At 46.8% G+C, this 13698-nt stretch overlaps 1 protein-coding gene across 6 annotated transcripts in view; it reads right to left on the minus strand.

Annotated features, from left to right (window-relative positions):
* Nucleotides 1-13698, minus strand: part of trpm7 (transient receptor potential cation channel, subfamily M, member 7) — a 51391-nt gene that overhangs the window by 5347 nt on the left and 32346 nt on the right. For 3 of the 6 annotated variants that reach the window (XR_013125991.1, XM_076993820.1, XM_076993802.1), the window contains exons 27-35: nucleotides 13100-13182; nucleotides 12908-12998; nucleotides 12637-12713; nucleotides 2394-2434; nucleotides 2274-2299; nucleotides 2030-2083; nucleotides 1870-1914; nucleotides 1227-1292; nucleotides 806-1089 (exon numbers count right to left, since the gene is read on the minus strand). Coding sequence is in view for 3 of the 6 variants with exons in the window: in XM_076993820.1 (XP_076849935.1) it covers nucleotides 806-1089; nucleotides 1227-1292; nucleotides 1870-1914; nucleotides 2030-2083; nucleotides 2274-2299; nucleotides 2394-2434; nucleotides 12637-12713; nucleotides 12908-12998; nucleotides 13100-13182 (767 nt within the window). In the remaining 3 variants the exon portion in view is untranslated. Of the gene's footprint in view, nucleotides 1-805; nucleotides 1090-1226; nucleotides 1293-1869; nucleotides 1915-2029; nucleotides 2084-2273; nucleotides 2300-2393; nucleotides 2435-12631; nucleotides 12714-12907; nucleotides 12999-13099; nucleotides 13183-13698 lie in introns of those variants that run through there. The other 3 variants (XM_076993810.1, XR_013125995.1, XR_013125999.1) reach the window with 3 other exon arrangements.

Here is a 13698-nt window from a genome sequence, read left to right on the forward strand (position 1 = left end):
TATCTATCCCATCTTTTTTTTTTTTTTAGAAGAAATTGCTTTAGCTCATAAAATGTAAATATACGCTTGTTATAATATTTTAAGATAGAATTTTACCAATTATTTGTTTCCACTGCCTATATTGACAATTTTAAATGCTAAAGCAATTTGCAAAAAAAGTAACTTGATTGGAAATGTGATCACTGACGATGAAGGTCTTCATGTTGTAAATAGGTGAACCACTGAGAGTGGAGGTTACACAAACCCATCTACAACTCTGTCCAGTTATACCACCCAACACCCAAATACAGATATGCAACAAATCACTATTCTATGAAGATAATAATAAAAATAATAAATAAGATGAACTAAGACAAAACATTTCTGACAGCATGTGCGGCTCATACCAGTAATGAGCAGAAGGTGGGGCATCCTTTAATCGGGATTACAATCCAACCTATTGCTTACTGGGGAGAAAACTACCCTACACAAAACTACCCAACCCTCTCAGTTTTTCTCTCTCTCTCACACACACAGTCATAATAATAGCTTCTGTGGAATATTTTACTCACCGGGCATCAATCCGGAAGGAAGGAAAGTAGTGAAAATGTGTGTGTGTGTGTGTGTGTGTGTGTGTGGGGGGGGGGGGGGGGGGGGGGGGGGGGGGGTTTATACACCTTCTATAAAAACATCCTATCCTGACACATCCTATGTGTCACTATCCTGTGTGTGTGTGTGTGTGTGTGTGTGTGTGTGTATGTGTGTGTATGTGTATACAATAACGTCTCTGCATGTGGACATTGTTTTTGAGTGTGTGGGGTCATACCCTCAGACATAGGTGGAGGACAGTGTCCTCTTTGTATACACTCTTCCATGTATTAATGACATCCGGGAGGAAGGACTTGACGATGTAGAGGTGTCCAGGTTTCAGGACGTCGTACTCAGACCAGGTGCACAGCACCTTGAGGGCCCTGCGTAGGCCCCCTCCCATCTCCTCCTTACTGAGGAACTCGATCTTAGCACACAGGCCCCGTTGAGCCCAGGACGACATGCTGTTATTGATGCTGTTAGGTGAGCTCTCCTCCAGACGGTACACTGTCACAGGCTCGCCTGCCAGACACACATGCACGTGCGCCAATGCATACACACACCAACACAATCCAACACTGTCAGCCCCAGCACACATCCACATTTTCTTAATATAAAGTAAAACAACTTTTATTAGAAACAGTAATACTCAGTCTTGCCTCTAGGTGGCACAGGGGTGAACGGAATGCTCTGAGACAATCTCATCAGGTTATTACGCTCCACCGCTAATACAAACGCACGCACACGCACGCACACACACGCACACACACGCACACACATTAGAACACACCATAAGAAGAGGTGATTCTGGCCTTGAGCTGAAACCAGACCTGGCCCACAGAATCACAAACACAAAGTAAACTAAATAGACAACACATGACAAAACAATTACCATTATAGTGCATGATTAATCACAATATTAAAGACAAATTACCAGCTGATTCCATGGTAATATTTGCACAGTTTAGAAAATCCTCAAACCACTGTAAATATTGTATTTGATCACCTACAAAAGTGTTCTGTTAGTGCGCCTGGAGAAGAACAAACATGGAGACTTAAGCAGAGCATGTGTGTTCCACCCTTCTCGCCTACTCTACAGCTGTTCTGAGGCCAGTCAAACGTCTCTGAGGCTTGTGTTTTTTACTGTTGTGCTGCTCTAAGAACAGTAGAAGCAGCAGAGAGTCAGCAGCAACTCCTGTGCTTGATGAGGTTCACAGACCATCACCTCAAAGGTACAGTTATTTGTGTCAGTGGGACATGGTAGACAATACCTACAAAACAACCACCGAGCAACAAACCCACCTGAATACTGATAGCCTTCCATAGGCTTAAAGGGAGAACCAATTGCTGGAGGGGCAGAAGGGAGAGAGATTAGTGAGAACCTCTCATAAAGAGAACAGTCTGAGATCATGGAGCACAGCAGAGAACAGTGAAGGAATCAGCAAGAAGAGGAGAGACTTACAGTCTTTTCGTACACCAAGTGGTGTGTGTCTGGCTGAGTACAATCCTACAGGAGCTGAAATGCACACGCACACGCGCACACACACGCGCACACACACACACACACACACACACACACACACACACACACACACACACACACACACACACACACACACACAGTGTGGTCAGCTTGGCCGTGGGCAGGATTATGCAGGATGTGATGACATCCTAGATGAAAACCAGGGTCAGGGAGTTCCTCTCACCTTTATTGGCCTCCTCCTCAGCACTTCTGCAACACATAACCAGGAACATGTATTATAAGTCTGTGTGTGTGTGTGTGTGTGTGTGTGTGCACTCACACATGTGTAGAGGTAGATACTCACAGATTGCTGATGGCCTGTACCGATTTCCCCTGAGCTCTCTCCTGGACAGGAAATGCACGTTACCATCACAGAGTACATGACATACGATTACAGCTCTCAATCATAATAACTCCTCCTACATCACAGATACTCCCACTCCTTCAAAGCAGCCTCTACACACCCCCTACATCAGCACAGAGAAACCACCTACAGCTTATAAACATTTATTTTACAGAATTAGTGGTGGTTGTTCTATTGAGAGAATTAGAGAAGGCTTTAATTTTCCCTTTGGTGGTTAGGAGTAAGGTCAGATCAACATTGTTTCTTTACAGTAACACTGAAGAAACATATGATCACAACCATAGCAATACATAAAGACCAATATTATTTATCAAGTCTTCCATTAGTGCAACTTTCCTCTGGCTAGCCCTGTTTCAGAATATTGTTCTCTACAGCGTGTGTGTGTGTGTGTGTGTGTGAGCAGGTGTGTGTGTGTGTCTGTGTGAGTGTTTGTATGTGAGCAGGCGTGTGTATGTCTGTGTGTGTGTTTGTATGTGAGCAGGTGTGTGTGTGTGTGTGTGTGTGTGTTTGTATGTGAGCAGGTGTGTGTGTTTGTATGTGAGCAGGTGTGTGTGTGTGTGTGTATGTGAGCAAGTGTGTGTGTGAGTGTGTGAATGTATGTGAGCAGGTGTGTGTGTGAGTGTGTCTGTATGTGAGCAGGTGTGGTGTGTGTTTGTATGTGAGCAGGTGTGCAGGTGTATGCGAGTGTGTGTCTGTATGTGAGCAGGTGTATGTGAGTGTCTGTATGTGTGCAGGTATAAATATACATGTGTGTGTGTGTGTGTGTGTGAGCAGGTGTGTGTGTGAGTGTGTGTCTGTATGTGAGCAGGTGTGCAGGTGTATGCGAGTGTGTGTCTGTATGTGAGCAGGTGTGCAGGTGAATGCGAGTGTGTGTCTGTATGTGAGCAGGTGTGCAGGTGAATGCGAGTGTGTTTCTGTATGTGAGCAGGTGTGCAGGTGAATGCAAGTGTGTTTCTGTATGTGAGCAGGTGTGTGTGTCTGTATGTGAGCAGGTGCGTGTGAGTGAGTGTGTCTCTATGTGTGCAGGTATGCATGTGTGTGTATGTCTGTATGTGAGCAGGTGTGTGTGTGTGTGTGTTTGTGAGGAGGTGTGTGTATGTGTGTGTGTATGTGAGCAGGTGTGTGTGTGTGAGTGTGTGTCTGCATGTGAGCAGGTGTATGCGAGTGTGTGTCTGTATGTGAGCAGGTGTGCAGGTGTATGCGAGTGTGTGTCTGAATGTGAGCAGGTGTGTGTTTGTATGTGAGCAGGTGTGCAGGTGTATGTGAGTGTCTGTATGTGTGCAGGTATATATATGTGTGTGTGTGTGTGTCTGTATGTGAGCAGATGTGCAGGTGTATGCGAGTGTGTGTCTGTATCTGAGCAGGTGTATGTGTGTGTCTGTATGTGAACAGGTGTGTAAGTGTTTGTATGTTGAGCAGGTGTATGTGTGTGTCTGTATGTGAGCAGGTGTGTAAGTGTTTGTATGTGAACAGGTGTGTGTGTGTCTGTATGTGAGCAGGTGTGTGTGTGTGTGTGTGCGTCTGTATGTGAGCAGGTGTGTGTGTGTCTGTATGTGAGCAGGTGTGTGTGTGTCTGTATGTGAGCAGGTGTGTGTGTGTCTGTATGTGAGCAGGTGTATGTGAGTGAGTGTGCGTCTGTATGTGAGCAGGTGTGTGCGTGTGCGTCTGTATGTGAGCAGGTGTGTGCGTGTGTATGTGAGCAGGTGTGTGTGTGTGTCTGTATGTGAACAGGTGTGTAAGTGTTTGTATGTGAGCAGGTGTGTAAGTGTTTGTATGTGAGCAGGTGTATGTGTGTGTCTGTATGTGAGCAGGTGTGTGTGTGTCTGTATGTGAGCAGGTGTATGTGAGTGAGTGTGCGTCTGTATGTGAGCAGGTGTGTGCGTGTGCGTCTGTATGTGAGCAGGTGTGTGCGTGTGTATGTGAGCAGGTGTGTGTGTGTGTCTGTATGTGAACAGGTGTGTAAGTGTTTGTATGTGAGCAGGTGTGTAAGTGTTTGTATGTGAGCAGGTGTATGTGTGTGTCTGTATGTGAGCAGGTGTGTAAGTGTGTGTCTGTATGTGAACAGGTGTGTAAGTGTTTGTATGTGAGCAGGTGTGTGTGTGTCTGTATGTGAGCAGGTGTGTGTGTGTGTCTGTGTGTGAGCAGGTGTGTGTCTGTATGTGAGCAGGTGTGTGTGAGTGAGTGTGTGTCTGTATGTGAGCAGGTGTATGTGTGTGTCTGTATGTGAGCAGGTGTGTGTGTGTGTGTGCGTCTGTATGTGAGCAGGTGTGTGTGTGTCTGTATGTGAGCAGGTGTGTGTGTGTCTGTATGTGAGCAGGTGTGTGTGTGTCTGTATGTGAGCAGGTGTGTGTGTGTCTGTATGTGAGCAGGTGTATGTGAGTGAGTGTGCGTCTGTATGTGAGCAGGTGTGTGCGTGTGCGTCTGTATGTGAGCAGGTGTGTGCGTGTGTATGTGAGCAGGTGTGTGTGTGTGTCTGTATGTGAACAGGTGTGTAAGTGTTTGTATGTGAGCAGGTGTGTAAGTGTTTGTATGTGAGCAGGTGTATGTGTGTGTCTGTATGTGAGCAGGTGTGTAAGTGTTTGTATGTGAGCAGGTGTGTGTGTGTCTGTATGTGAGCAGGTGTGTGTGTGTCTGTATGTGAGCAGGTGTGTGTGTGTCTGTATGTGAGCAGGTGTGTGTGTGTCTGTATGTGAGCAGGTGTGTGTGTGTCTGTGTGTGAGCAGGTGTGTGTCTGTATGTGAGCAGGTGTGTGTCTGTATGTGAGCAGGTGTGTGTCTGTATGTGAGCAGGTGTGTGTGAGTGAGTGTGTGTCTGTATGTGAGCAGGTGTATGTGTGTGTCTGTATGTGAGCAGGTGTGTGTGTGTGTCTGTGAGCGTGTGTCTGTATGTGAGCAGGTGTATGTAAGTGTTTGTATGTGAGCAGGTGTGTGTTTGTATATGAGCAGGTGTGTGTGTGAGTGTGTGTCTGTATGTGAACAGGTGTGTGAGTGTTTGTATGTGAGCAGGTGTGTGTATGTGAGTGTGTGTCTGTAGGTGAGCAGGTGTATGCGTGTGTCTGTATGTGAGCAGGTGTGTGTGTGCGTCTGTATGTGAGCAGGTATGTGTGTGTGTCTGTATGTGAGCAGGTGTATGTGTGTGTCTGTATGTGAGCAGGTGTGTGTGTGTGTGTGTGTGTGTGTGTGTGTGTGTCTGTATGTGAGCAGGTGTGTAAGTGTTTGTATATGAGCAGGTGTGTGTGTGAGTGTGTGTCTGTATGTGAACAGGTGTGTGAGTGTTTGTATGTGAGCAGGTTTATGTGTGTGTCTGTATGTGAGCAGGTGTATGTGTGCGTCTGTATGTGAGCAGGTGTATGTGTGCGTCTGTATGTGAGCAGGTGTATGTGTGCGTCTGTATGTGAGCAGGTGTATGTGTGCGTCTGTATGTGAGCAGGTGTCTGTGTGCGTCTGTATGTGAGCAGGTGTCTGTGTCTGTATGTGTGCAGGTATGCATGTGTGTGTGTGTGTGTCTGTATGTGAGCAGGTGTGTGTGTGTGTCTGTATGTGAGCAGGTGTGTGTGTGTGTCTGTATGTGAGCAGGTGTGTGTGTGTGTCTGTATGTGAGCAGGTGTGTAAGTCTTTGTATGTGAGCAGGTGTGTGTGTGTGTGAGCAGGTGTGTGTGTGTGTTTGTCTGTATGTGAGCAGGTGCGTGTGAGTGAGTGTGCATCTGTATGTGAGCAGGTGTGTGTGTGCATCTGTATGTGAGCAGGTGTGTGTGTGCATCTGTATGTGAGCAGGTGTATGTGTGCATCTGTATGTGAGCAGGTGTGTGTGTGCGTCTGTATGTGAGCAGGTGTGTGTGTCTGTAAGTGTGCAGGTATGGATGTGTGAGTGTGTGTTCGTATGTGAGCAGGTGTATGTGTGTGTCTGTATGTGAGCAGGTGTGTAAGTATTTGTATGTGAGCAGGTGTTTGTGTGTGAGTGTGTGTCTGTAGGTGAGCAGGTGTATGTGTGTGTCTGTATGTGAGCAGGTGTGTGTGTGTGTGAGTGTGTGTCTGTATGTGAGCAGGTGCGTGTGAGTGTGTCTGTATGTGAGCAGGTGTGTGTGAGTGAGTGTGTGTCTGTATGTGAGCAGGTGTGTGTGCGCATCTGTATATGAGCAGGTGTGTGTGTGCGCATCTGTATGTGAGCAGGTGTGTGTGTGCGCATCTGTATGTGAGCAGGTGTGTGTGTCTGTAAGTGTGCAGGTATGCATGTGTGTGTGTGTGTGTGTGTGTGTGTGTGTGTGTGTGTGTGTGTGTGTGTGTGTGTGTCTGTATGTGAGCAGGTGTGTGTGTGTGTCTGTATGTGAGCAGGTGTATGTGTGTGTCTGTATGTGAGCAGGTGTGTAAGTCTTTGTATGTGAGCAGGTGTGTGTGTGTGTGAGCAGGTGTGAGTGAGTGTGCATCTGTATGTGAGCAGGTGCGTGTGAGTGAGTGTGCATCTGTATGTGAGCAGGTGTGTGTGTGCATCTGTATGTGAGCAGGTGTGTGTGTGCATCTGTATGTGAGCAGGTGTATGTGTGCATTTGTATGTGAGCAGGTGTGTGTGTGCGTCTGTATGTGAGCAGGTGTGTGTGTCTGTAAGTGTGCAGGTATGGATGTGTGAGTGTGTGTTTGTATGTGAGCAGGTGTATGTGTGTGTCTGTATGTGAGCAGGTGTGTAAGTATTTGTATGTGAGCAGGTGTTTGTGTGTGAGTGTGTGTCTGTAGGTGAGCAGGTGTATGTGTGTGTCTGTATGTGAGCAGGTGTGTGTGTGTGTGTCTGTATGTGAGCAGGTGCGTGTGAGTGTGTCTGTATGTGAGCAGGTGTGTGTGAGTGAGTGTGTGTCTGTATGTGAGCAGGTGTGTGTGCGCATCTGTATGTGAGCAGGTGTGTGTGTGCGCATCTGTATGTGAGCAGGTGTGTGTGTGCGCATCTGTATGTGAGCAGGTGTGTGTGTCTGTAAGTGTGCAGGTATGCATGTGTGTGTGTGTGTGTGTGTGTGTGTGTGTGTGTGTGTGTGTGTGTGTGTGTGTGTGTGTGTGTGTATGTGAGCAGGTGTGTGTGTGTGTGTGTGTGAGCAGGTGTGTGTGTGTGTGTGTGTGTGAGCAGGTGTGTGTGTGAGTGTGTGTCTGTATGTGAGCAGGTGTATGTGTGCGTCTGTATGTGAGCAGGTGTCTGTGTCTGTATGTGTGCAGGTATGCATGTGTGTGTGTGTGTGTCTGTATGTGAGCAGGTGTGTGTGTGTGTCTGTATGTGAGCAGGTGTGTGTGTGTGTGAGCAGGTGTGTGTGTGTGTTTGTCTGTATGTGAGCAGGTGCGTGTGAGTGAGTGTGCATCTGTATGTGAGCAGGTGTGTGTGTGCATCTGTATGTGAGCAGGTGTGTGTGTGCATCTGTATGTGAGCAGGTGTATGTGTGCATCTGTATGTGAGCAGGTGTGTGTGTGCGTCTGTATGTGAGCAGGTGTGTGTGTGCGTCTGTATGTGAGCAGGTGTGTGTGTCTGTAAGTGTGCAGGTATGGATGTGTGAGTGTGTGTTCGTATGTGAGCAGGTGTATGTGTGTGTCTGTATGTGAGCAGGTGTGTAAGTATTTGTATGTGAGCAGGTGTTTGTGTGTGAGTGTGTGTCTGTAGGTGAGCAGGTGTATGTGTGTGTCTGTATGTGAGCAGGTGTGTGTGTGTGTGAGTGTGTGTCTGTATGTGAGCAGGTGCGTGTGAGTGTGTCTGTATGTGAGCAGGTGTGTGTGAGTGAGTGTGTGTCTGTATGTGAGCAGGTGTGTGTGCGCATCTGTATGTGAGCAGGTGTGTGTGTGCGCATCTGTATGTGAGCAGGTGTGTGTGTGCGCATCTGTATGTGAGCAGGTGTGTGTGTCTGTAAGTGTGCAGGTATGCATGTGTGTGTGTGTGTGTGTGTGTGTGTGTGTGTGTGTGTGTCTGTATGTGAGCAGGTGTGTGTGTGTGTCTGTATGTGAGCAGGTGTATGTGTGTGTCTGTATGTGAGCAGGTGTATGTGTGTGTCTGTATGTGAGCAGGTGTGTAAGTCTTTGTATGTGAGCAGGTGTGTGTGTGTGTGAGCAGGTGTGTGTGTGTGTTTGTCTGTATGTGAGCAGGTGCGTGTGAGTGAGTGTGCATCTGTATGTGAGCAGGTGTGTGTGTGCATCTGTATGTGAGCAGGTGTATGTGTGCATTTGTATGTGAGCAGGTGTGTGTGTGCGTCTGTATGTGAGCAGGTGTGTGTGTCTGTAAGTGTGCAGGTATGGATGTGTGAGTGTGTGTTTGTATGTGAGCAGGTGTATGTGTGTGTCTGTATGTGAGCAGGTGTGTAAGTATTTGTATGTGAGCAGGTGTTTGTGTGTGAGTGTGTGTCTGTAGGTGAGCAGGTGTATGTGTGTGTCTGTATGTGAGCAGGTGTGTGTGTGTGTGTCTGTATGTGAGCAGGTGCGTGTGAGTGTGTCTGTATGTGAGCAGGTGTGTGTGAGTGAGTGTGTGTCTGTATGTGAGCAGGTGTGTGTGCGCATCTGTATGTGAGCAGGTGTGTGTGTGCGCATCTGTATGTGAGCAGGTGTGTGTGTGCGCATCTGTATGTGAGCAGGTGTGTGTGTCTAAGTGTGCAGGTATGCATGTGTGTGTGTGTGTGTGTGTGTGTGTGTGTATGTGAGCAGGTGTGTGTGTGTGTGTGTGTGTGTGAGCAGGTGTGTGTGTGTGTGTGTGAGCAGGTGTGTGTGTGAGTGTGTGTCTGTATGTGAGCAGGTGAGTGTTTGTCTGTATGTGAGCAGGTGTATGTGTGTGTCTGTATGTGAGCAGGTGTGTAAGTCTTTGTATGTGAGCAGGTGTGTGTGTGTGTGTGTGTGTGTGTGTGTGTGTGTGTGTGTGTGTGTGTGTGTCTGTATGTGAGCAGGTGTGTAAGTGTTTGTATATGAGCAGGTGTGTGTGTGTGTGTGTGTCTGTAGGTGAACAGGTGTATGTGTGTGTCTGTATGTGAGTAGGTGTGTGTGTGAGTGTGTGTCTGTAGGTGAGCAGGTATACAGTGGGGAAAATAAGTATTTAGTCAGTCACCAATTGTGCAAGTTCTCCCACTTAAAAAGATGAGAGAGGCCGGTAATTGACATCATAGTTAGACCTCAACTATGAGACAAAATGTGAAAAAAAAATTGAGAAAATCATTTTGTCTGACTTTTAAAGAATTTATTTGCAAATAATGGTGGAAAATAAGTGGTCAATAACAAAAGTTCATCTCAATACTTTGTTGTATATCCTCTGTTGGCAATGACAGAGGTCAAACGTTTTCTGTAAGTCTTCACAAGGTTGGCACACACTGTTGCTGGTATGTTGGCCCATTCCTCCATGCAGATCTCCTCTAGAGCAGTGATGTTTTGAGGCTGTCGGCGGGCAACACGGACTTTTAACTCCCTCCAAAGGTTTTCGATGGGGTTGAGATCGGGAGACTGGCTAGGCCACTCCAGGACTTTGAAATGTTTCTTACGAAGCCACTCCTTTGTTGCCCTGGCAGTGTGCTTGGGATCATTGTCATGCTGAAAGACCCAGCCACGGTTTCATCTTCATTGCCCTTGCTGATGGAAGGAGGTTTGCACCCAAAATCTCACAATACATGGCCCCATTCATTCTTTCATGTACACGGACCAGTCGTCCTGGTCCCTTTGCAGAGAAACAGCCCCAAAGCATGATGTTGCCACCGCCATGCTTAACAGTTGGTATGGTGTTCTTTGGATGCAACTCAGCATTCACTGTCCTCCAAACACGACGAGTTGTGTTTTTACCAAATAGTTCTACTTTGGTTTCATCTGACCATATGACATTCTCCCAATACTCTTCTGGAACATCCAAATGCTCTCTAGCAAACTTCAGACGTGCCTGGATATGGACTGGCTTAAGTAGGGGGACACGTCTGGCACTGCAAGATCCCTGAGTCCCTGGCGTCGTAGTGTGTTGCTGATGGTAGCCTTTGTAACGTTGGTCCCAACTTTCTGCAGGTCATTCACTAGATCCCCCCTTGTGGTTCTGGGATTTTTCCTCACCGTTCTTGTGATCATTTTGACCCCACAGGCTGAGATCTTGCGTGGAGCCCCAGATCGAGGGAGATTAGTAGTGGTCTTGTAGGTCTTCCATTTTCTGATTATTGCTCCCACAGTAGATTTCTTCACACCAAGCTGCTTGCCTATTGCAGATTCAGTCTTCCCGGCCTGGTGCAGGTCTACAATTCGGTTTCTGGTGTCCTCCGACAGCTCTTTCGTCTTCACCATAGTGGAGTTTGGAGTGTGACTGTTTGAGGTTGTGGGCAGGTGTCTTTTATACTGTTATCGACTTCAAACAGGTGCCATTAATACAGGTAATGAGTGGGGGAAAGAGGAGCCTCTTAAAAAAGAAGTTACAGGTCTGTGACAGCCAGAAATCTTGCTTGTTTGTAGGTGACCAAATACTTATTTTCCACCATTATTTGCAAATAAATTTTTTAAAAGTCAGACAAAATTATTTTCTCAATTTTTTTTCACATTTTGTCTCTCATAGTTGAGGTCTACCTATGATGTCAATTACAGGCCTCTCTCATCTTTTTAAGTGGGAGAACTTGCACAATTGGTGACTGACTAAATACTTATTTTCCCCACTGTATGTGTGTGTCTGTATGTAAGCAGGTGTGTAAGTGTTTGTATGTGAGCAGGTGTGTGCGTGTGAGTGTGTGTCTGTATGGGAGCAGGTGTGCAGGTGTATGTGAGTGTGTGTCTGTATGTGAGCAGGTGTGTGTGTGTGTGTGTGTGTGTGTGTGTGTGTGTGTGTGTGTGTGAGTGAGTGTGAGTGTGTGTGTGTGTGTGTGTGAGTGAGTGTGCGTCTGTATGTGAGCAGGTGTGTGTGTGCGTCTGTATGTGAGCAGGTGTGAGTGTGCGTCTGTATGTGAGCAGGTGTGTGTGAGTGTGTGTCTGTATGTGAGCAGGTGTGTGTGAGTGTGTGTCTGTATGTGAGCAGGTGTATGTGTGTGTCTGTATGTGAGCAGGTGTATGTGTGTGTCTGTATGTGAGCAGGTGTATGTGTGTGTCTGTATGTGAGCAGGTGTATGTGTGTGTCTGTATGTGAGCAGGTGTGTGTGTGTCTGTATGTGAGCAGGTGTGTGTGTGTCTGTATGTGAGCAGGTGTGTAAGTGTTTGTATGTAAGCAGGTGTGTGTGTGTGAGTGTGTGTCTGTAGGTGAACAGGTGTGTGTGTGTGTGAGTGTGTGTCTGTAGGTGAGCAGGTATATGTGCGTGTCTGTATGTAATCAGGTGATTAAGTGTTTGTATGTGAGCAGGTATATGTGTGTGTCTGTATGTAAGCAGGTGTGTAAGTGTTTGTATGTGAGCAGGTGTGTGTGTGTGAGTGTGTGTCTGTATGTGAGCAGGTGTGCAGGTGTATGCGAGTGTGTGTCTGTATGTGAGCAGGTGTGTGTGTGTGTGTCTGTATGTGAGCAGGTGTGTGTGTGTGAGTGTGTGTCTGTAGGTGAACAGGTGTGTGTGTGTGTGTGTGTGTGTGTGTGTGTGTGTGTGTGTGTGTGTGTCTGTAGGTGAGCAGGTATATGTGTGTGTCTGTATGTAATCAGGTGATTAAGTGTTTGTATGTGAGAAGGTATATGTGTGTGTCTGTATGTAAGCAGGTGTGTAAGTGTTTGTATGTGAGCAGGTGTGTGTGTGTGAGTGTGTGTCTGTATGTGAGCAGGTGTGCAGGTGTATGTGAGTGTGTGTCTGTATGTGAGCAGGTGTATGTGAGTGTTTGTCTGTATGTGAGCAGGTGTGTGTGAGTGAGTGTGCGTCTGTATGTGAGCAGGTGTGTGTGTGTGCATCTGTATGTGAGCAGGTGTGTGTGTGCGTCTGTATGTGAGCAGGTGTGTGTCTGTATGTGTGCAGGTATGCATGTGTGTGTTTGTGAGTGTGTGTCTGTATGTGAGCAGGTGTGTGTGTGAGTGTGTGTCTGTATGTGAGCAGATATCTGCTGTGTATATCTGTGTATATCAGATATCTGTGTATCTGCTATGTGTGTGTCTGTATGTGAGCAGGTGTGTGTGTGTGTGTGAGCGTGTGTCTGTATGTGAGCAGGTGTGTGTGAGAGTGTGTGTGTGTGTGTATGTGAGCAGGTGTGTGCGAGTGTGTGTCTGTATGTGAGCAGGTGTGTGCGTGTGTGTGTCTGTATGTGTGCAGACTAACCAATATCAAAGTGGCTCGTGAATCCTCATGGAACACATCTTCTGCAGATACTCGATTCTTCTCCCGCTTACTTAGACCTTACACATACAAGTGTACACACACAGGCACGCACTTCAGTTACTGTGAACAGTTAAAAATTCAACTACTCTGCTGTGTGTGTGGAGGAGGATGTCTGTGATTGTATGTGTATGTACATTTGTGATTGTGTGTCTGAGTGTGTATGTGATTTTGTGACTATAAGTGTGTATGTGTGTGTGTTGCTTAGACATACTGAATTCAGGATGCAGGAAAGCAGGGGTTCGGTGAAGCTCCGTGAACCCAGCATAAGAGTTCACTGTACGCAGGTGACCCTCCCCTGGATCCTGCATAAGCACACAAAAACACAGAAATGGGGTCAAAGGTCATCAGCACAACTCTAATTCATTGTTTTGAGTAGGAAAAAAGACGAAAAGCTGACATTGACCTTTCTGGTAGGACTGAGCTGGCGGCAGCCCACAGAGCTGTCTTTGAGGAACAACCTTTGATCTTCAGGGTCATCTTTATGACCTTTCACAGAAGGCAGACCACATGAGAATGAGTCAAAACACACACACACACACAGCACTCAGATTAAGTACAGTGGTATCTGGAGTACACATTCATCAAACAAACACTCAAATGGGCTTTAGACCACCTGCAGAAAACAGTGCTTCTTAAAAGTTAAACAGTCATTCATTTAAACTAGGGCTGCACGATTAATCGTATTTTTATCGTTATCGCGATGTGAAGTTTCACGATAAACACATCGAAAGAGCCACGATAACTCCTTGAATAACAGCAAACTCAAATTGCGTTATCCTCGTCCAGCAATAGAGGGAGCTATTCGCGCTGCAGACTATGATCACGTGACGTAAGTAGGCAAGAGGCAGAGTGAGGCAGAGTTGCCAGGTTCGCGGTTTTCACGCCAAATTGGGCTTGTTTGAAAATCCAGCCGCGGGTAAAAATTCTGGGGCCGCGGGGTGCGGTTTTTGGGCTACTTTTGAGTTGGGCTACTGCGGAAGTTACAAGTCAACACTAAGAATC

Source organism: Brachyhypopomus gauderio, chromosome 2 (genome assembly GCF_052324685.1).
Source record: "Brachyhypopomus gauderio isolate BG-103 chromosome 2, BGAUD_0.2, whole genome shotgun sequence".
NCBI lineage: Eukaryota > Metazoa > Chordata > Actinopteri > Gymnotiformes > Hypopomidae > Brachyhypopomus > Brachyhypopomus gauderio.